At 44.7% G+C, this 23,190-nt stretch overlaps 1 protein-coding gene across 1 annotated transcript in view; it reads left to right on the top strand.

Moving 5' to 3' along the window:
- Positions 1 to 17,847, top strand: part of akap11 (A kinase (PRKA) anchor protein 11) — a gene marked incomplete at its 3' end in the record, with an annotated part of 29,394 nt that extends 11,547 nt beyond the window's left edge. The window contains exons 7-13 of the mRNA XM_080497721.1: positions 61 to 2,194; positions 2,438 to 4,456; positions 4,591 to 4,731; positions 8,908 to 8,991; positions 13,372 to 13,418; positions 15,672 to 15,877; positions 17,671 to 17,847. Of these exons, the coding sequence (XP_080353847.1) occupies positions 61 to 2,194; positions 2,438 to 4,456; positions 4,591 to 4,731; positions 8,908 to 8,991; positions 13,372 to 13,418; positions 15,672 to 15,877; positions 17,671 to 17,847 (4,808 nt within the window). The remainder of the gene's footprint in view (positions 1 to 60; positions 2,195 to 2,437; positions 4,457 to 4,590; positions 4,732 to 8,907; positions 8,992 to 13,371; positions 13,419 to 15,671; positions 15,878 to 17,670) is intronic.
- Positions 17,848 to 23,190: the final 5,343 nt, after the last annotated feature.

Below are 23,190 nucleotides of genomic sequence, written 5' to 3'. Positions count from 1 at the left end.
CTTTGCAATTTGTGTGTGTAACCATTTTTTTCCCCTTCTGTTTGATTCCTGTCTCCACAGCTGCAGCTTTATATTGTCACTTTAAGAAGCGCGACGTTGCATCACAGACAATCCCAGCGCACAAGCGAAGGAAGGAATTATCAGGCTCCCGGGTCATTGTGGGCTCTTTGAAGAAGGGTTCGACCAAACATCGAACCGACGTGTCTGTCACGGTGCAGAGGTCGTCGGGAGTCGAATCCCAGTGGACCTACTGCAGTCCTGGAGCTCGACTGCCTTCGCCTCTGAATCATGTCAGTGAATCGGAAGAGTCGGATTGTTCAAGCCCAAGTCCGATCATCTTCCTCGATGAAGTGGGCTACCAGAAGAGCCTGCTGGCGAAGCTGGACATCCCCCAGGTGCCGGGAGGGCCTAGAGAGCGAGTTGAAGATTCAGATTCGGAAGTCAGTGAATTCTTTGACAGCTTTGATCAGTTTGACGACCTGGAGGAGCTGAGCGAGGAAAGCTGCACTCTCACCCTGCCTCTGGATGCCGTCCGAGCTCAGGACACACAGAAGAAATCTGCAGAGTGTGGTGGCTCAGCATTGAAGTATGTGTCTCGGGGATGCTCGACCAAGGGTATGAATCCTCATCGCTTTGACCAGCCCACTCTCCCAGCCAATGTGAAAAAACCTACTCCTCTGAAACCGGGTTCTCCCTACTCCATTCACTCAGAGGTTCCAGATTCCCCTCGACCTGTCCAGACGCCCTCAGAAGAAAACGCTGGCCCGCTTTTCAGTCCGCTCAGCTCCTCTGCGTTCAGTCCTCTGGTGGACTCAAGTGGCCCACTGGAGTACTTCTGGAAGACCGATGAAGAAGAACAAGACGACTCGGAGCTGCGTAAACCTCAGGATCTCTGCTCTCTCTATAAGACCTACTCTGACTTTGCCAGCAGTCTGTCTAAAGAAATTCTGGGATCTGTGTGTGGCTACCAGTCTGCTGTCGACATCAGTGACAACAAGAACCTCAGCTGTGTCTGCCACAAAGAATTTACAAACCCGTCGGGCTACCTGATGAAGCTCTCGGACATTCAGGAGACGGTAACTGTGGCCAAGCTGCAGAAGAAATCTCAGTCTCTTAAAGATGGCATCCAGAGGTTTGCTACAGACTTGGTGGAAATGAGTCTGGGCAGTGCCTTGCGAGACCTCCAGAAAGGCGTGTCCACGTGTACCACCACTTTATGCCACCTGGCCGCTAGGCTCACCTCCTCGGTGTTCCAGATGGCTTTCCATGAGATCGGCATGCGACGCGCCTACGTTTTGAAGGAGCAAGCAATCAATGGACTCGCCGGTTTTCTGGTGGGAGAGGCCGTGTCCGGGGCGCTGAAAGATTTCCTGACCGTGAAAAAGCAGATTTTCCACAGCACGGTGACTCGCTTTGCTGCCGATCTGGCCGAAGAGTTGGTGTTTGAAGGCATAATGGAAGTGTGCCAGTTCTCGCACCCTTCGACGCCTCTCACTCCCAGCGATTGGTCTTTTGGACAGGGAAAAGGGGAAGAAGAAGAGGAAGAGGTGGTAACCTCGTATGCCTCAGATTTATCAGAGTCTGTGATTCAGGAGGCCTTCATAGAGCTCTCTCAGGCAGATGTTGCTTTCACGAGCCAAGCAGCCATCAGTGTATCCATGGATAATGTCTGTTACGTCAGTGCAGAGAACACAAGCACTGACACTTGCAGTACCTTTGCAAATCAGCAGGTTTTAAGCTCGAGCTCGACGACATCGGCCCCCGGGCCCTCGGGAGAAGATCCCCCCTGCACAGTGAAGAAAGCTCTGTTTACCGTTTCAGGCATGGCCAGCTGTATTCCCGTACCCCAAGCAGGTCAAGCCCTTTCTCACCTCCATGACCCCGAGGAGAGCTGTCAGCCAAAACCCAACCTGGCAGATACCCCACCGGTCAGTCCCAAAAAAGGAATTGTGTCATCATCTGATACCATCGCGTCCACACACACTCATCTTTACAGTCATGGAACACAGACCCCCACACCTACTGGAGACCCTTCCCAAGGAAAGTCTCCTTTTCAAAACTTCTCTGGAAACATGGTGGACATGATTGTATCTGAAGCTTGTGAGCTTATAACTGCGTCGAAGGTGAAGAAGAGTTTTGGGGACTGTGCTGATTTTCTTACGAAAACTATTGGGAGCCGCAGGGATTCCTTCTCAAAGCAGGAGACGGTTAATTTTGAGACTTTGGATTCACCTTTAAAGCAGGGACCTTTCAGATATGACTGTAGAGATTCTGGGTGTGTGAGGCAGAGTGAGCTTGATCAGCAGGCAGCTGACCTTTTCATTCCACCCGTTTCCTTTCAGACGGGCCCTCCAAGCCAGGGAAAAATCAAGTGCGAGTTAGATCACAGGACTCGAGGTGTGGCTGAAACAAATCCTGTGATGATGGATACTCTCAGTGTGCCAGGTACCGACATGGGTGGACCGAGAAAGGTATTGGCTCCCGTGGATGATTCAGCTGTAAGCTCTGGCCAGAAGTCTGGCGGGACTCCCAGTACTCCTCCTTCCACCCCTCAGCAGCCAAGCGAAGTATCCAAAGAAAAACAAATAAAACAGTTCTCCAAGAAGCTGAAAAGCAAGCTAGCTAAGGAGTTTTCTCCTGCGACACCTCCTCCAACCCCTCACTATCAGCCCGAGCCTGGCCCCGAGCCAACAAACTCCATCCCTGAGGCAGAGAAAGCAGAGTTCATGCTCAAACTGATGAGGTCCCTCTCTGAGGAAGCAGATGGTAACGAGGATGTGGATGAGGAAGAGCCAGCAGAAGAAAATCACGTTGATGGCACGAACAGATGTTCAGAGACAGAGGTCGGCCGGAAAGAACTTCACAAGGTGTCATCTCGCAGGATGTCCAACAAAGAGGCTCTTCACTATGCTGAGCGGCTGGCATGTCACATCGTCTCAATGGCAACCGAGATGGACACCCTCGGAGTGGCGGAGGATGACGGAGAAATGAGCAAAAGCAGTGGGAGGCGAAGGGACAGTGTGGCTCAGTTCTCGGAGCAGACCCTCAACACGCTGTGGGTTTACGCCGGGGAGGTGGCGGGAGAGGTCATTAATGACGTGAAGAAGATGGTGAGCTCAGGACAGCAGTGTCCCTATCACAAAGCTCTTAGAAGAAGAAGCCTAGAGAGATCCAGCTCTGAAATTCTCCACCATCGTCGCCAGTCCCAACCCAGTGCCGAGCGGAACAGAGATGTGAAGATCGGAAGGCTGGCTGAGCAATGGTCCAATGACTTGATCGCTTCAGTTTCCCGTTCTCCTGCATCTTCCTCTAGTATAGTCTCGAGCTCAAGCTCTGGCCTGTCCTCTGAGTATCCCAGCTGCGAGAGCGTTACAGACGAATATGCTGGCTACCTCATCAGGGTGCTGAAAAAAGAGGGAGGTAGCAGGGAGTTGGTTTTAGACCAGTATGCGAGCCGTTTGGCATATCGCTCAATAAAACTAGGTTTGGCTCATGCCAGTCGTAAAATCAAGCAGAGGTCCACCAGCACCCGCCTTCATTCTTCAAAGTCTCTGCCAGATGAATGGAAAACCACTGTTTGTGAGGCCTCGTCACCGAAAGAGAAAGCAGAGTCAATGGTTATTAATCAAGGTGAGGATGGCCAGTGTAGTTGCAGGAATTCTGAAGAGCAGAGTAAGAGGGAGTACATGGATCTGGTCAACTTTGCAGAATCTTTAGCTTACAACATCACCTGCGACGTCACGCGCAAGCTGCATGTCTCCTCTGTACGGCTACCCAAGTCTCACACTGACTCCTGTCTTTATAAGAAATCCAAACTGGAAGACATGACGGAGAATCTCATCAGGAACTCCTTTTCCTGCCCCCTGATGTCCAAGGAGGGTAAAAGTCGGCATTACCACAGTACGGGAAGTCTGTACGACGAAGGCTACAGCAGCAGGGTGATGCAGGTCATCGACCACTACGCCAGGAAGATCGTGGATGACACACTCAAGATGAGCCTGGCTTCAGTTGGACACTCGTCCCAAGAACACCAGAGGACCCCAGGTCACGACAGACACTCTCACATCCAGAGGTTCGCCGAGGGGCCGGCACTCGTCCGACCTTCGGGAGGGAGGACGTGCCACTACTGTCAGGTCCAGGAGTGTCCATACTGTAGCAAACTCGGTAGGCACCACTACCAGCCCGTATTGCAGCGGAGGAAACGGGGGTCAGGGTGCAAGGCTGAGCGCCTTTCCGGTCTGGAGATTCCCAAGATCCACATAGACCTGGACCACAGGGCAGCATTTGCTGAAGGGATGGTTTCCATGGCAATGGAGACGGCGAAACGCGAGCTGAGCAACACCAGCCTTAACGCCGACAGTGGGATCGGTCATGACGGGACCAGCTACGCCGAGAGCCTTACGGCTGAGATAATGACGTCAGCCCTGACCAACATCTGTCAGGCTACCAGCATCAGGTACGAACTGCAAGATGGAACGTTTTGACCCTGACGCAACTGTTCTCATTGCACATTAACAAAAACGGTGCCTGTTCTGACTGTTTGATGTGCTCCACGTTTGAGATTCTCTTTCCTTGTCTTTGTGCCTTCAGTTCTCCAGGTCGAGAAACCACAGAGTCCACCGTGTCCCAGCAGCTGAGTGTGGGAGACGACAGTTTGGGAAGCTGGTCCAATCTGAGCTTCGAAGACGAACATCCAGACGACAACAGCAGCTTCCTCCACCTCAGTGACAGGTACATGACCCTCCATGGCATACACCCACCGACCTATTCAGCACACCTAATTCCCAACATTAGTTTAGTAAAAGTTGATCACATTTGGTAATTTTCCTGCTCTGATTGCAGCTTTTCTTCAAAATACACAGACTGATGATGGGAGTTGACTGGATTACATTTTTTTTGAGTAATGGCAGCTTTGTCTTTCTTGTCTTTTGCTCCTAATTAGCAACCTTAAATCTGACATGACAGAGAACAAGTAAGCACATTTTTTCAGATATTTTAGAGCCAATTTTGTGCGTGAAGTTTCAGTTTTTGATTTTAGCAAACTGCTGCTGTGAATATCTCACTGAAGGGATGGCCACTTTTTTTTTCCAGTAGAATGTCATGCTTTTTCTATATTTTGATCTTTCTTTTTAAAAAGCCAGCAGTTCCCAAAAGTTTACATAGTTTGTCCTGTGCTGCTGTATGCATTACATCTGTGCATTCATGGATTCAGGACATCACTTAGGTCATTCTGTACTAGTTTGTGTTGCTCACCTCCTCAGACCCAGAACATCATGGCCATGTACAGCGAGTCTCCTGTGGTTGAATCGAAACGGGAGGTTTCAAGAGGTCAGGGCAGAGCGCAGTGGAATGTTTTGGAAATCTGACATCGCCTTTACTGCCAAAAATGCAATTTGGATCGCAAGCGATTGGTGTAAACGTCGTATTCTATGTGAGCCACGAAGAGTAGGTTCTAAATATTTAATGTTGATGTCGATTCTGCCAAATATTTGTCACGGAATTGACTGTAATTTTTTTGGATGGACACTGTGTGTACATTCAAGAGACGAGAGTGAGGAACATCTATGCATGCAGACTCCAGCAACATTTATCACCCGGGTGTGATTGCGCCATTAAGCTCTCCATCTCTCTATGAGCCGTCATGTACCTCAAACAAAATGGCCTGATGAGCCCATATAAGTCCACTTCATCGGAAAAAAGGTTTGCAGTTTAACTGTTATCTCAATGGGCTCTGGATGTTTACTCCCCCTGGATTACCCGGATCCATTCCTCGGGGCTCCGCCGGAGACGAGGCCAGCTTTTTAAAATTGATGAAGTAAGAGAAAATGTGAAGGAAATCTTCAAAACATAGGTAATGTTTATAAAAAATTTTTTATCTACCTACCAATGGATAAACAAAATCAAAACTGTAACATAATGTAGTGTCCACCAAGCTCATCATCAAAGAGCTTGTGACCCCCGGATTAAATAAACCAAACCTCATGCTGAAATTACAACATATACCGGACCTGGCAATTTTGGATTTTAATGAAGTAGCGACGTGTTTAATTGTAAATTAGGGCTCAGACTTCCATCCATCCGGCACACCAACAATCAGCTCATCACTTGGGGTATCCTGGTGTCGGTTAAATCATTTGCTTGGCCGCCACGCCGCCAGACCAGGATGTTGCCATAAGATTACAGGGGATTACAGTTTCCACGAAAGGGTGCACAACGCAAGTTCCTCCTGGATGGCAGGACCCGAGGTTGTACGAGAAATCTGTTATTAGAAGTATCGGCATACGTACCACACGAGTTCTGCCTCCTTCCTGAATTTCATCCTGATTCTCAAACGGTGTGACACGCTGTCCATATCCATGTGATTCCAAGAAAATGCAGTGTGCTCCATCGCTCGACTTCTGATGCTCACGTGCTCCTGGATAGTGGACAGGGCTTAGCGTGGCCACCTTGAGTGATTTGCAGCCTTGCTACTAACATTGTACTAACAAACTGTGTGTGCATCGTGTATTCTGACATTTCTACTGGCCTTCACTATTTACCTGCACTCATGAGCCTCTGCTGGTTCACTTTATTTATTTTTTACGCCAACTTCTTTTGATTGATAAGTGCAGGCTGCAGGCAGGAAAGGCCCTTACACTTTGTCCATTTCTCCTTTAACTGCAAGAACAAATTGTTAATTTCCTCCCTCATATAGCCTAGCAACTAACAGAAGCAATGATAAATTTATAATCAGTCACTCACTGATCATAATGTCATGGCTGATTGATTTATGCCCATTCTCATACAAACTTGATAAGTGACGGAAATACACAGATATAATAACACACAATTGAAAAAAATATCAGTACTGTGGCATTAGAAGTGTAAATGCATGTGGTATGTCGTCTGTTTTCATATTCTCATCCGTTTTTTTCATGAGCACAAGCCAAATAAGGCTAAGATGAGCCTCTGCAAAGACAACAGGGTTCTTGACATTTCTTTTATAAGCGTCCATCGCTCTGGAAGCGAAGGCTCACGCAGTTCGGAGACTCTTTTCCCAGGACACAGAAAGTACACGGCGTGGAAGCACGGAGTTATTTTGGCCACTGGGGCCAAGTTAAAGTATCATAATATTTTCTAAAGGTGTGTCTATTAGTGTTTTCCTCACTTCTGACTCCATTTTCAGTGGGAACAAAGTCCAGCATGTGTAATTCATTAGACTCTCCTAAAAATATTTCCGCCCTGCTTATGAAATGATGGAAGCTGAAAAGACAAAAGTTCATCTTCCAGTGTTTATTTGAGACGGACCGCATGACGATTAAACAAAAGGCGCGGGTCTCGGCATGTCGGTCGGTGGAAACGCGGGGAGAAAGCCGTAGCTGAGGTAACGCAGATTAATGGAGATATTTTTAGTTCTCGAAAAAAAAAATTTTTTCCCCCCGTCAGACTCGGGAGGGATGGTTGCATGCCGAAATGCGTGGCTCGCAGCCAGCCGGCTAATCACTGGCTAATTACAGCGAGAGTGTGTGTTGTTGTGCGTCGGTTGCCAGGTGGTTGTCCTGGTGGAACCCGCAAGATTAACGAGATTAAACGAGGACGAGAATGCAGTGATCGCACATCTCGGGCCTTCAGCAACAAATTGCCTTGGATCAAAGATGAAAGGCGATTCGGTGGGACGTACGGTGGAAAAGTCTGCATCACTCAGCGAATCCTCCTGGGTTTTAGACCTCACCTGACATTTAAAGGATTATCGCAAATGCCAGAAATGGTCATCAACCAACCTGAGTGTTGTTTATCGTAAATACATGGTGGATGTCGTCATTATAGCGGATGGGATGAAGCCGCTTATTATATCCTGATCTCTTGTTTGCTCTCAATGGCTTTTTTACCTGCTGGAGTTTTAAGTGCCTCTACACTTGAGGTTTTCCTTTCTTTTTGTGCAGTTATTGTGTCCCGATGCTCTCGGCGTCTGACGTCTCTGTCAAACCTTTTTTTCAAACCCGTTTCCAGAAGAGAAATTTTAGATTTGAACTAATATGGTGACGTTTCATTGCATCATTTGATGTGTTTAACAGTAGTTCTAAGTTGTTTTTGAGATTTTAGTAACATGTAGTGTTGCGCTATCTTCTTAAAGGTATTAATAATCACTTTCTCCTGCTCTTAATTTTTAATAATTACTGCAATTTTTAATTTTAGGTCCAATACACCATATTTAGAAGTGACAATGCAGACATTGTGTTCCGTTTTGGGCATCTGTTCACAACAACAGTGCTCAGAGTCACTAAAAATGCGACTTTTTGAAAACAGCTGGAACTTTAAAAAATCATTCAGGGTCCATGTAAATGGGGGGGAAATGCAATTTTTCGAAAGCTCTCGGACTACGTCTGTGTAAATGGTGGAAACACCACGGTTTTTGTCACTAGTTCTCCTGCACATGCTCAGTAGAGACAATTAGAACAATGTTCCCTCCAGAGTGTCATGACTCCCAGTCCATATTCTCCTGGTAGTTTTATTCTGACAGTCAATAATCCAACTTGGTCGTCTGCCCACCAGAATGTCTGTGTTCTCCCGGTGTTAATGTTTAGAGCGTATTGTTCTTTGCTGCATGTGTGTGTGTGGTTTAATTTCGAAAACAAACAGCCCCAACTCATATCCCAACAGGACATCTTATTGAAAACGTTGTGCTCACGCAAAACTTTTTATGAAACCAAAGTGCCAAAAATGATGTGTTTTCATTTTGCGTTCAGCATTAATTCTTTCTCGTCGTCGTATCCGTGAAGCTCTTTGAATTGTGTAAACGTAGGCCTTCATAACACCTGGCTTTGCCCCCCCACAGGTTATTTAACAGCATAATGCCGTTGCTGTAACTTTGTATTGGCTGTAGTTTCCCCTCTCAGTGGTTCACGACCTTCCTTCTCTCCCCAGCAGCAATGGGAACAGCAGCAGCTGGAGCAGCCTGGGCCTGGAGGGAGAGGCGTGCGAGGAGCGCATGTCCTGCTCTCCGTCTGACAGGTCGGTTTCAATCTGGTTGGATTAATTGAACGTTGCCTGTAAAACTTGGTGGGTCGACCCAGAACGAGCCCGAATGCCAAGTGACTGATCTTATTGTTAAACGGACTGCGAGCAGGAAGCCAGTGGGAGAAAAAACTCCCAGAGCCAGCGCCTCCGTCTGAAAACAGTTTACAACATTGTCAAAGTGGCATTTCCATATATATTTTCTCTCGTACTTGGAACCGACAGCTCCCTCTTTGACCACACTTCAGTTCTGGATGTAAATAAGCTCGACACGGCATATGCTTGTTGATACGAACGGCAGGATGTGTTCTTGTTTCCGTATCACTTGCATGTAATATGGCCGCTTATTAGGATTATTTATATGGATTTTCATACTTTGAGGCTTTCGACTGTATGGCACTGTAGCAATTTAACACTTTGAATGCGAGTCCGCTCGCATCCATGCTTTCATTCACAGTGTATTTTCTCACAAAAGCTCAGCAATGTGCCACATCTCGTCTTTTTGAAGCACTTTGGGGGTTTAGTGGATTATTTTCCATCAACACAGTTCATGAATTGGAAGGTGACAACCAGTTCTCGTGTGTCAAGGCTTCCCGCAGACATCTGAGAACAATCAGTGCCATGCAGCGCTGACGGAACGAATAAAATGAATGTAAGATGACAAAATAGTCGGTGTAATGACTGTACTAAACATGTTTATGCCTGTTGAAGCTGATACTCTCCACACATTAACTGAAACCAGTCATTTCAACGAGCGTAGCAAGGCTGAAACAAATCCCCCCCCCCCTCCCAATTCCAAAAACGAGGCCAGAACTGCAGTTTGAGTCGTGCAAATTCAGCTTAAGTGTCAACAGAAAATCAACAGACCTTTAACTGTTTAACATATTCAATATTCCAGAGTATCTAAGAGAGGTCATATCATGTGGACGGACCACATGCTGGAATATGCTTTTTGATACACGCCTAGAAAAAAATCAAAATATCTTAAATGTGAGTGCGTCAATCTTTAAAGTACAGTCAGCTGTCATCTGTGTGTGTATGTAAGAGATGTTCCCACGGGAGCAATTCCAGCAAAGACAAACCCTGAAAACTGTCTGGGAAATATTAAGGCTGTTTGGAACATTTCAAGCAAAAACGTATCTTTTTTGCATTGTCGTTTCAGGAAAATTTCACGTTTATGCGGCAAAATTTTAGAAAACGGCGTCCGTTTACACCGAAACAACAGAAACGATGTCGTCTTCCTGTTGGGCCACTAGTGGGCGCTGTTGTTATGCGATAAAACTATGTATGCACCCTGAACAGTACACTGTAAACATTGACACTCCTTTAAATTCTATTTTCTTCATATATACTTGTTGGGGGTTTTCACTTGAAAACATCGTCGAATAAACGGCGTCTTTCAAATGTAGTTGCAAATTGCGAAATCACTCGCCTCTAAGTTGAGTTTTAGTGACATCTGTGTACCATCTCATTGCACACAAGTTATTGACTTTTTCTTCTATGAAGGATTTTAGAAAGATGACACTGTAGCTGAAAGAAAATAGACTTTATGCATTAAAATATGTCTCTCAACGATGCCTTATATTATTTAATTGTCTAAATTGTGCAGTTTTTTAAAAATAATTTTTTAACAATTCCCTTGCTCTGTTAATCAAACACAGTAGTGGTAGTTTTTCTGTGATGCTATAGCAGCTTTCTGTTGTCATACAGTGACATCTAGTGGCCCCGGAAGGTATTTCCTGCACATTTTGACACAAAGATCCCTTCTGATTATAACTTGGAAGACCAGCAAAACAACTAAAAACTTATAGCAACGTCTCGTCCAGGAAAACACGGTATAAAGTAACTGGTAGCAGATTAAAAGCTATTCGATCACATTTGGTGGGATTTAGCCGATCGGACTCTGGTGGCTCTGCAGCACCGACTAGTGGCAGACGGCGGCATCATATTTATACAGCCTCACACGTGAATAAAACTATTATTTCTGGTGCCAACTCGCTTGGGGGGGCGAATGTTTAATCGCAGTGTTTGTGTACATGGAGATAACTTACATTCTCGCCGCAAATTAGAAAACTTGATTCAAGTCATAAAAAAAATGTTCTTGTTGAACAAAGTGTTCTGGCAGCCGATCTGCACACACACACACACACACACACACACACACCACTCCGTGGTGAGGAGACAGGATCCCTGAGGGAGATTATAATGATCCCCATGATTTGGATGAAACAGGAGTCCAACAGAAAGCCCTAAACAGTCGTGTGAAACAAAGCAGTCCTCCGCAGTCTCAAATAATTCGCTTTTTGTTCGACGCAGGAGGACGGACGACACGTCGGGCGGGTCTGTGAAGGTCACCTTTATCGTTTCTGCTCAACATTCACAAGCTCGTTCTGGAGACTTGATCTGGTTTTAAAGTGTTGCACCCTCAGGCTTCAAATACCTTTCCCTTTTCCCCAGAGTTGGCTCAGACAGATCCCAGACCTATTCACTATACGTTAGATGAAGTGACGCTATAATGCGAATATGTGCAGATTGTTTGTTTTTTTTATTCCAATCACATTCGCTATGTGGTTTTGGTTCTGAAAGCTTTACAAATCTTGCTTTCTCCAGTAATCCAGAGAGATCTATCAATTATATGCATGTCAGAGGGGCTCAGAAATACATCTGCAAGCTCAATATTATATCTGTAATCAGTTTTAATCCATTCGCAATTGATGAAGCAAGGGCACACCTGTGTTTCCCTGTGTTTTCTAGCACTTCTAATATAATATGAAGTTACTTGTCACACATTTTCACGGCTTGAAATAGCTTTGAGAGAAGAGTGGAACCATGAAATAACCAACAATTCACCAAAATACCATTCACAGGAAGACCAGTAAATGATAGGATTCATGTCCAGGACTGTTTTTGCTTGGCTCATGTACCAGCACGTTTATATGGAGAGGGTGAACCTCATGACCAGTGTTTCAACCAGCCACTAGGGGGAGAGCAAGATATCTTAACAAGCATTTATTGAGCAGCAGATTGGTTCTTTAGACAAACAGTCAGCTGGCATATCAAGGTTTAAATACCATTTATTGGAAGGTATCTCTAAAATTAAATCACAAAATAAAATGCAATAGAATGTGCAAAATACCAGGGAATTTCAAACCGAACCGGGCAGCGAGATGATATCTGTCAGCTGTGAGAAATTGATATTAACTGCAATATATTGCGTGATGAATTACTGATATAGGAATGTTTTCACATTAAAGATCATTATTGTCAAAGTTATTCTGATGATAATATGAGCTAGTTTACAATTTTTTTTGCAGTTCCAGCTTGATGTGGCCCAATGTTTTATGCCTTTGAAAATGCAAACTGTAATAAAAAGCCACTGTGATCTGTGAGTTGTGAACTGAAACACGATGAAATAGAACTTTGCATTTCCTTTATTCAAATTTCAGGTTGTGAAAACACCAATAAATGTGAACTTCTTAACATTGTGTTAATAGTTTTGTTGCACTAAAACAAAGAGGTTCCCACTAATTTAAGATCAAATTGCACAGTTTGTGGCCCCTGAGGGAAAAGCACACGCTTGCATTATCTTGCTTTTTATTCTATTTTAATGCAACATTTTCAGTCACTGTAAATAGAAATATTAAGTATTTTGTGCCTGCGATTCATGCATGAACGGGTTAGAGAGTATTTCACTAGATGCTTGGGCCGAGTGGGTTTTTAGCCTTCTGGGATATCGCTCATTATTCACAAGTTCTGGTTTAAATTTAAATACGTCTTCAGTGTGTCTCGGCTGCGCCGGCATCTGGCTCGCCGTGCACGCCGAAAAAGCCCTCTCAGACGTCCCCCCCCCCCCCCCCCCCGTCTGAAAAGGAGAATGATATCCCTTATATGACACGGAGCCAGAGTCGGTGTGTCTGTAGCCGTCGGCTGTGTCAACAAGACGGTGATTAACAATCTTACAAAGTGGAGAAATGACTGTTTACCCGTTGGCACGTCACAAAGCAAATATTTGCGCGATTGACACAATGGATATCGAGTAGATTCTCATGAGGCAGAAATCGAGTCTCACACCAATCAAAGACGCGCCCTTCGTCATTGTGTCATAACTAACAAAGGACTTAAGGGCAGACAAGCGCGATTACAGGAATATAAAGGAAACACTAACTGGAAATCTGCGGCATTGTTCATTCACGGCGCCTTTTGATCGGGATCGCTGTGATTGCGGTGTTTGTGGCCTCCGGTATCCCGCCGCGCTTATGTCAAAGGCTGTTAGCTTAAGCATGCTTAATGTCGCTTGTATATCTCTGCATGCCGCCCGGTATTGCAGGCCATTTGTCTCTGCATTCGCTAACCCGTGCGCCATTTCTCATCCAGCAGTGACAATCCAGAAGACAAGGAGGCCGAGGTCAAAGAGGAATCCAGCGGTAAGGACTTTTCTTCGTGTAACCGGTGACGGACGTGGCGAGTTCTGTCGCCGTTTATGTTTATTTCAAGACATTCTGTCGAGCGATTTAAAGCACCAGCGCCAACCCAGAACCAGAGACCGTTTGAACGTCATCCATATAATCAAGGGAGTAAAAGACGACTCGATGAGAACTTTGAACCCGGCACAAAACCAGGGAAGATTAGTTGTTCCGCCGAGAAATCATCAGTGAGTGATGAAATTAAGGAAGATGTGTGTGAGGCCATGATAGAGCAGATCCAACGAGTGCATCTGGTTTCCCGGTTTGAAGAATTACTGTGATCATTTGGATGAAACGCTGCTGCGAAGACGACGAGGACTGACACGTTTTTATTCATTTCATTAACTCAGTGGTTGATTCAGTCAAGTCATGGAATATTTTAACAATCTGCGTAGATTCGATCATGATTTGCAATTCAGTGATTCAATTAATCCTGAATACTGGGCTCCTTGTAATTGTACACAGCATTAAATGACCCAAAACAACCAACTGGAGACGAGTTGACCTCGCGTCACTTTTCACTTTTACTCCAGATTGAATAGTTGTGCAGTATTACACATAAACCTTCAGGGCTGGAAATCAATGTTCCTCCTCATTCACGGCTGTCCCAGTGTTTATATTACATTTCATGATACTTAAGTTGGTGATCTCTTCAGATTGCACCCAACCTTTTGCCCAGTTTGTTTCCTGGGATAATCCCCACTGAATATAGAAGATGGTTTGTACCCTAATATTTTTAAATCTTCACTTAAAATGTAGACGTTTCATGAAATCTTAATACTTTAGTCCCACGATGCAAAAGAGTGAAAGGTGGTGTGACGTAAAGCACTAATACTACATTAACACACCGTTCATGGTATTTTCTGAGTGTAGGTAAAAAAAAGAAGATCTCTGGTTCTGAGAGTCAATATGTGCTTTACCACCTCTTTAATATCATGCGTCACACTTTAAATTGTGACCTGTGCATGGTGTATTCTCGCTTTCCTTGGAGCCAGCAGAGAATATAGATGGATGTGGAATATTTAATATTCTTTGGAGCCTATTTCTGAATCATTGACCTGAAAAAAAAAAACGAGTTCATGGCACATTTCAAGAAGGTCCCGTTATTTAGCGTTGTAATTTCATTCATTATAAAAGTGAAACTATGATATCGTAGCCCTCAATATACAGATTTTTTTTATATTCTGATGTTGCAAATGGGACTAAAACACGAGTACCTGTCATTTGAATGTTGTTTTCTTTCTTTCACATTCGCACGGCGCTTGTGTCTTTCAGCCACGTCTGGCTTCATGCAAAGCTGAGGGCTTTGGGTCGAGAAGCCCTTTTACACAGTGGTGGCTCCCACGCCCTGCACCCTGCTTTGTATGAAGTCGGTATAGGAGCTGGAGGGAGTTTCAGTACTTTGATGTAATGTACTGAACACTTTTACCCATTAATATCACCGGGTGATATTGTGCGCCACCCATCGAGGCATAAAATAGACATTTATTGAGCTTGCAAGGAGAAAATAACAGATACCTAATCGTTATCCACTCTAACATAGTTATTTCTACACCAGCACACTGTTCAGGACAGGTTTCAACCTTTTCTTTTGATGAAGAGCGTATGGAAGCTGGATTCTCACCGACTTATTGGAACTTCTCATCCAAACAAAGTAGTTTACTTTGGTGCACATTTGAACCTTATTGTATTAAAACTCCTTGCTATAATTAGGGATGATGCACCGATGTCTCGTTTCTCAACGCAGTAAACCAGGGCGCCAACGATGACAGCCAGTAAAGCGTTGCAGCATTATATGTCATTTGTAAACTGTATTAGCGCCTGATAAGGAGAGAGCAAAAAAAAAAAGTACAGACATTAAAGTGCAGATCATTTTCCCGAATAGGCCATCAGGCAGTTTGATGCGGCACCGTCCTGGACGGCGAAAAGGAAATGAGGCAGGGTTGAGGGCCCCGCTCCTTGTCCGAGGTCTTGATCTTTTCCAGGCCCGGAGACTCCGAACAGTCCAGATTCCTGCTGATTGCGTTTGTCTGTCGGGGATTCCGCCGCCCCCACGCTCGGCCACACTGCGGCCCATTCATTCGGTCCTTCCACGAGAGGCCTCCCGGGTGGAGAGGCTCCGTCTTGACGTGGGAAGCGTGGTGGGGAAAACGCAGGCGGCTACACTGGATCTGGTGTGTCGTCCTGAGTCGGTGTGGTTCCTCTGTGCTGCAGGGACGCTGTGTGTGGACCGGACCCCGGCGCCGCCGCCGCCTCCCCGGGCCGTGCTGCTCATCGCCAACTCTGACGTCAGGGAGCACGGCTGCCTCCCCCAGCACGCCACCCTCGACCCGCAGCTCAGGAGCATGCTGCAGTGGGTGGCGGCCTCCATGGCCGACGTCCCTCAGATCCAGCTGAGTTCCGACAGAGAGCTGCAGCAGGTGATGCGCTCATCTCTTCATTCCCGCCGCGGGATTTATGATCGGGGGGCCACCGGGACTCTTCCCGACCACGTCATGCTCGCGCTGTGAAAGAAGTCATTCTTTCTCCGATAGCTGTTGGTTTTTAAAAAGGTTGGAAATCCTGTGAAGCGGCGTCCTGGTTTCCACTACAGTGCGCTTTGTTGTGGAGACGAACCGCCGGCTACTGCCGTGTTTAAATAAAACAAGCGGCGTCATGTTTCGCAGCCGCCGAACCCTGTCCGATCATCGAGTAGCCCTTCCTACGCGCCCCCAGATGTGGTCACCTCAGCGCTAATCACGGTTCATCATAGAACAGATGAGTTTACTGTGAGTTTGCTTTGTTTTGGTCAGCTTGGCAGGACAACATGAATGGATGCATCACAATAGATGGTAACGCGAGAAGCCGTGTGTTTTATACAATTATTTAGGTTCGTAGAAACAAACTCGGTGATCGTCTAAACAAAGAAAAGAGCAGGTCAGACAACCAGAAACGCTTCAGATCAGGGACTTTCAGCTCCACAATTCCCTCGAGTGCAGGAGACGCATGCAGCTTGATAGGAAAGTTGATATCCCTTTAATATCTCCTACATTGAGTGAACATTTTCAAATTCTATCTTCCGAGAAAATAATGAAATTTGTTGCTCCTGGTAGTTTTGGGGCACCTGGATATTAAGAAATGAAAATAGTTCAGTTTAAGAGTAATATTCTCTCCCGTACGCTGATGATTGACAAGTGTTGCATCCCAACTCATACCAGCTTTCGTAAATCTTATCATGATTTTGTTTAGAAATCTGACAGGTCTTTAGGTATAAGTTGTACCTTGTGTTACGCTTTTGTTGTACTAAAGTTAATCTAAAGCCCCGTTTACCCGACAACGTCTTCCCCTTCCGTTGTGCTTTGAGGATCTGTGTTGTGACATTATGCAATAAAGGTGCATGATGTACTAATGTACTCATTATGGAATAATCCTCCGTATTTAGTAGTGAAAGTCATGAATGCGTTTTGCAATAATTTGTTATTACATAACGGGGTGCCTCAGGGTCGGTTTACATGAAAATGGTGCTTGGAGCCAATGAAAATGCGACTTTTTTCACAATATTCTGATTCGGTCTTTATGGAACTGTTTTTGAAAACAGCGCTATCACGTGCTACGTCGCCAGCCAATCAGAACCACGTTTCCTCCAGAACGTCCATATTCTCCTGGGACGTGGTACTTTTATTTTGACAGTCGCCGTAATAACAATCCGTCTTCGTGCGTTTTCACTGGAAACATTGTCGCGTAAACAAGGTCTGAGTTACACAGTAACACATCCCTCCCTGACGCTCTTTGCCGTTCCCCTCACACGGAATTCAAAGTCATTGAGATCCATAAAAAAAAAAAACATGGAAGGTATGAAACCACTACATGATGTCACAGACCTGTGAGCAATGAAGAAATCCTGAGGGGAAAATTCCATCAGGGAAAGACGAAACTACAAACACTCATTCGTTGACTCATCACGTTGGACCGGAAAAAAAAAGAAAATCCTGCGTAGATTTCGAAAATTAATCTGATTTTCCAAAACCATCTGTTTTGCTTTTAACACGATATTTATCCCCTTCATGACTAATTGGGAACCCTCACGCTGTAATCCTGATTCACATGTTGACAGACCAAAACCATCCACATGGTAATTTCCGAGTTAACCCCCCCCCCCCCCCCCCCCCCTTTCAATTTCGACCACTGTTGATAACTCTTTCAATGGCTGTTCCTTGTTTTGAATGCCTTCCAGCTGCCGCTGGTGGTCCAGAGGCTTCGGGAGCGGCGGTGGCGGGTGGGAGAGCTGCTGCACACGCTGCTGCGCTACTGCGAGGAGATCCAGGCGCCTCCGCCCGGCGAGGAGCCGCTGCAGACGGGCAGGGAGCACCACCGCACCCCCCTCTTCCAGTGGCTCCTGGAGCATGCTTAGGGCTTTTCATCTTTCGTCTTTTCTTTTTTTGGTTTCCTCAGTTCCAGACTGGACTTCTGCAATCTTCCCCCCCCCCCCAAAAAGGGGGGGGTATCACACAAATCAGCTTAATGTCACGAATGTGGGCGGCCCGCGTCACCGAGATTCACCTCCTTTCTGCCTTTTCTCTTGTTTCAGTTTGTGAGCTCACTCCTCTGCACCTTTTGCTCGGAAGGCCTCACACATCGAGGAGGAAGATGTAGGAGAGAGAGAGAGAGAGAGAGGGAGGGTAGTGAGGAGGAGGAGGAGGAGGAGGAGGAGGAGAGAGAGAGCGAGAGACCCAGCCCTTGTGTTTCCAGACAAAATGCAGTGAGTTGAGAGGAAGAGAATGTGTTTTCTGTTAGGGAATCCCCACAGCTGCTGGGCGGGTGATGTCAGTACACCCACTGCTCACCTCCGCAGTGGTGTTTCCACATGTCCAGAGTCCAACTGTACACACACACACACACACACACACACACACACACACACACACACACACACACACACACACACACACGCAGCACGCCACACCCTCGTGTTATCAGAAACAAGGAGACATTATTCCACATGTATTCCAGCCTCACCGTATTAATCACTGAAGCTTCTAAAGTATTTATGATGAATTTTACAATGAAATACACGCAGTCTTCAAAGCGATGCATTCACTTATCTTGCGTTGAGGCTTTGGCTTTGCGTTTCGCCGGCTCGCACAGCTACACACACACACACACACACACACACACACACACACACACACACACACACACACACACGGACACCCCATGTCAGTGGACACTTTTGGTGAAGGATCACCGTCGCAGGTCTGCCTGCACATGACCTGTGGACACGTTGCCAAGTTTACCCGTCACAGTGTTGAGAGCAGTTTGAAATCTTTAAAATCTGTCATATTATTATTTTTTTTTTTTTATATATTTCAACAAAAATGAGAAGTGTTTCCGAATCTCTTCATTCAAACAATTAAGTGACACCTTTTGTCTGTTTTTCCAGCAGAAGTAAAATGTTCAATGTCACATGTGTGGGGGAAACTTTTTTTTTTCGTGATGCACGTTGACACTGAGATAGCTCACTGTGGTGACGCCGCTTCGTCTTTTTCCTCTATTTTCTTGTAGTTTTTGAAATGTCTCAACTCTGTGGGCAGCGTAGGAGTTCCGGTGACGACAAGTGCACACGGCGAATTCCGTTATTGAGTAAAAGGCTTGAAATGAGACGACCTTGGAGTTTGCTTGTTCTCTCATAGGTCTTCATCCAAACATGCGTTAGCTTGGCTTACTTAGTGACGCTAAGACCCCCGTTTACACAAAGATATTTTCACGTAGAAACAAAAAACTTCTCATTGCGCAACTTTTTTGAAAGCACTCCACGTCTGTGGAGGCAACTTTTCTGAAACGTTGCCTCCACTACGGTCATAATAACTACGTTGGCACACGCTCAGTAGATGGATAATAACGTGGCTCAACTTGCTAAAACTACATCGTTTTCACAGTTTCTACCATCGTTTACAAAATATTGCTGTGTAGACGCAAAACAATTCTGAAACGATGCGTTTTCACTTGAAACGTTACGTAAACAGGCTCTTAGGTGTCTCCACTGTGACCAAGCGCTGGATGAAACTCTTAATTGAAGGAGCGTAGAATGAAAAATACCGGCAGGCGTTGAGCTTTGATCTGAAAAACCCATTGAATCCGATACACCGATTTAGAAGAGTGATTGGCGAATGGGATTATTCGTGGTGTTAAAACTCTTAAAGAGAAAGAAACTGCTCAGCGTCTGGTTCCAGTGATTGACTCCCCAGAGCCCCCCGATGTGTAAAAACATGTAACTTCAGTGGTGATGATCCGAGCCGATCTCTTGGCCGCCGTTCCCTCCCCAGAGTTTTCCGCACGCTGCAACACTGCTTGGCTCGCCTCGATTGTCAAACTTAGTAAAGCGCTTGTAGCGGGTGATGTGCGCCGCAGGGATTTAAAGGTATTTGACAGAAGTGAAGAAGTGTTTTTAAGGGAGACTACAGTCTAATCCAGTGTTGTCACTCTGGGCTCCGGAATGCCAGACATGACAGATATTTGCACTTATCAGAGGATCAGGTTAGAACTTTTTCGAGTTTTTATTTTAAAAAGGACAGTGGGTGAATCGCAGAGTGAAGAGGAGGGGGGTCATTGGAAAAAGGTCGGACTTATCCAGGTCCAACTTATCCCCCCCCCCCCCCCCCCCCAATCCCCTCAATGCTAATGGTTATTTACACCTAAAGAACCACTTAACCAGGGGTGTCAAAAATGAGGCCCGAGGCTCCAATCCAGCCAAAATTGTAAAGATTACAAAGGAAACATTGATTATTTTTTAACACTATACTGGGACCCGAGCTGAGATGTCGGTGACGCTACCATGAAAGATAAGAAACTAGCATTATTCTTACAGCCATGCTGTTAAGGTTTAGGGTTAGAGTTGATAAAAACACCCATAATGCAACAGCTATAGACATTTTAACCACGTATAGTCTGCGCCACAAAAAAAGAAAAACTATTATTATGGTATTATTTTTATTATTTCACCAGCAAACTAAAATGTGTTTGACACCCCTGATTTAGAGGCATTAAAACTTTGTTTTTACCGTACTTTCCGGACTATAAGTTAACGCAATGAAGAGCTTCTACAATCTTTTGTGAAAGTGTCTTCAGCTCTGGTTGCTGAGCTATTAGCTTATCAATTAGTGTCTTTTTCGTTTTCTTCATTACGGTAACACTTTCTCAGCTTTTCTCCAAGTTTCACAGAAACTCTAAACTCTTATTTTATAATTTTCAATGTAAAGAATTTTGAGACTCTTGCTCTCTGTTGTCATACTGTGACATCTAGAGGTCTCAGATGGTATTGCTGGCATTTATTTTTACAAAAGTCGATTCTGAACACGGGTCGCATGAAAAGCTAAACAAACAACAACAAAAAAAGTGTTACTTTTAGTCCGGAAAATACAGCAACAAACTCAAATGTACTTCTTGATCGCTCAATCGTGGATTTGCTCATTTGAGTCAAGTAAAATGAAGAAGTAATGTTGGGGAAAAAGGCATCCTGCCCTCCTCAGTGGACCCCCCCCCCCCCCCCACACACACACACACACACACACGCTTTGAGACTCTCTGGTCTGTGTGTATGTCGTGTCCCACATTGACTGCAGGGGAAGATCCAGTGACGCACATCACTCGGCCAATCCGTCAGTAATTAGACACCTCCGAAAACCACACTTACACACCGTGTCACCCACGCTCCACACACACACACACACACACACAGACATACGTACACTCTGCCATTACTCAGCCATCCCTTCCACCAGTGTGTGTCATGTGACTCACTGATACGTGCACTTTTTTTTTTTTTTTCAAGGGGATTCTGAGCATGTCCTCACTTCCATTGCACATTTTTGCGAGATTATTTATTTTGCCGTTTTCCCCCCCGACGTGACGCTGCCGCGTCCTTGACTCTAAATCTGGACTGAGTTTGGAAACACTGTATTATACCACAGCCTCACGTCTATGAATATAAACTTTTTCGGTGTCGTCGGTGGTGTTTTGCCTGCATGGCCGAGATCCGCCTCCGCAGATTATCCCCCCGCTTCTTAATCTCTGAGCTGCCAAATGGTCGTATAATCCGCAAGGTGTTTTTGTCCTCTTATCTTATGTTTACACACAAAAGTGAATATTTATCAAAAGCCGACGTGAAAGATGAAGTTTTGTCAGGGTGACATGAAGGAGAAACGAGGAAGGTGAAGATTGTTGTTTTAGATTCTGGTGTTAAAAGTGAACGTGTTGAGAGAAAAAAACAAAAACATCAAGACTGAAATCTTTTGTTTTTCATTCTCAGACAATGATTTCAAGTGAAAACGGAAAACTTTCATTGCGGTTTGGGTTTCTGTTTACACAACAGAACCACTGGAAACTAACCTTTCTTTTCTGAAACATAAAAACTTTCGTTTTCACTTGAAGCGTTGTGTAAACGGGGCCTCATTCTTGATTTTTCGGTCGACATTTGTAACTTTATTATTGACATATCGAACTTTCTTGACTGAATTTAGCTTTTTTTTTAACCGAATTCTTTACATTTTTTCCTTCATTCCAACTTTATGCCGGACTTTGTGACACAATTTTGACTTGAGTCTCCGTATTTTGATGTAATGCTTCATATTCTGACTTCCAACTTTATTATCTCCATTGTTATCGTTACCTTCGCCTCCAAATAACACAATTTGAACATTTTTATTTCAAATCAACATTTTATGTCATCTATTCACATTTTGCCTTTTTTTGCACTTAATCCATGACATTTTCATTTTATTTTCACTTTTTTTTTTTTTCCCTCCTCATTCGGATCCATTAAAGTTCTATATGGTCTTTAGTTGCAACTTTTTAATGGTATTGAAATGTTTCTTTTTGACTTTATTTGGACTTATTTTTTTTACTTTTCCATACATTTGACTATTTATTTTGAGTTGATAGTTTGATTTTATTCCAACTTTATTTCTCACATTCTGACTTTCTTCAATTGTAGTTTTGCTTTATTTTCAACATTTGAACTGATTTTCCAAAGATTTTCTATACATTTTGACTGAATGGGACCTTATTTTACACTTTTATATACATTCGATTCTTTATTTGGACTTTATTCCTGGCATTTCAATTGAATTTTGAAAGTTTTTTTCCCCACATTCTGACTCTTTAATTCTATACTCTGACATTTAAACTTTAAACTTTTCTTTTTGTTTCCACATAATTCAGACTTTTTCTCTTTACTTTTCAATCCATTGGACTATTTTTGACATTTTATCTTTTCATTCATTTTCTCAACATTTTCACTTTATTTTCTATTTCAGTATCATTCTTTTTTCCTCCTTCGTGTCTCCCTGACGTGTTGCTGTGATAAACGTGAAAACTGAGTGAGCGCTTCTATAAGACTGTTCCGGTTTACAACAGAGGAATGTATTTCGGAGTGTAAAAAAAAAAGAAAAAGAATCCTCTCCCGACGCGCGTTTCCTTTCTGTACTTGACATTCCCGTCCGTCCCCGGTGAGCTGTAGCGCTTTATCGTCGTGTTAGTGAAAGCTGAATGTGAACCTGCCAACACTTTACAAGCAGATCCTGTAAAAAAAACAAACAAAAAAATCTGTTCCCAGTGTTACTTTCTGCCGCCTCTGACCTCGGAGGGGCAACATGCTACTCAAAAAAGAAGAAGATGCACCTCACCTCCCCCCCTTTTCCTCGGTATTCCCCTGCTTCCTTGTACAATCCTGCCAAATGAAGATATTTAATAAATTATA

This window comes from Blennius ocellaris, assembly GCF_963422515.1.
Source record: "Blennius ocellaris genome assembly, chromosome: 6".
NCBI classification, from domain to species: domain Eukaryota; kingdom Metazoa; phylum Chordata; class Actinopteri; order Blenniiformes; family Blenniidae; genus Blennius; species Blennius ocellaris.
Note: the sequence above shows the minus strand (reverse complement) of the source record. Positions and strands in the feature narration are given on the sequence as shown.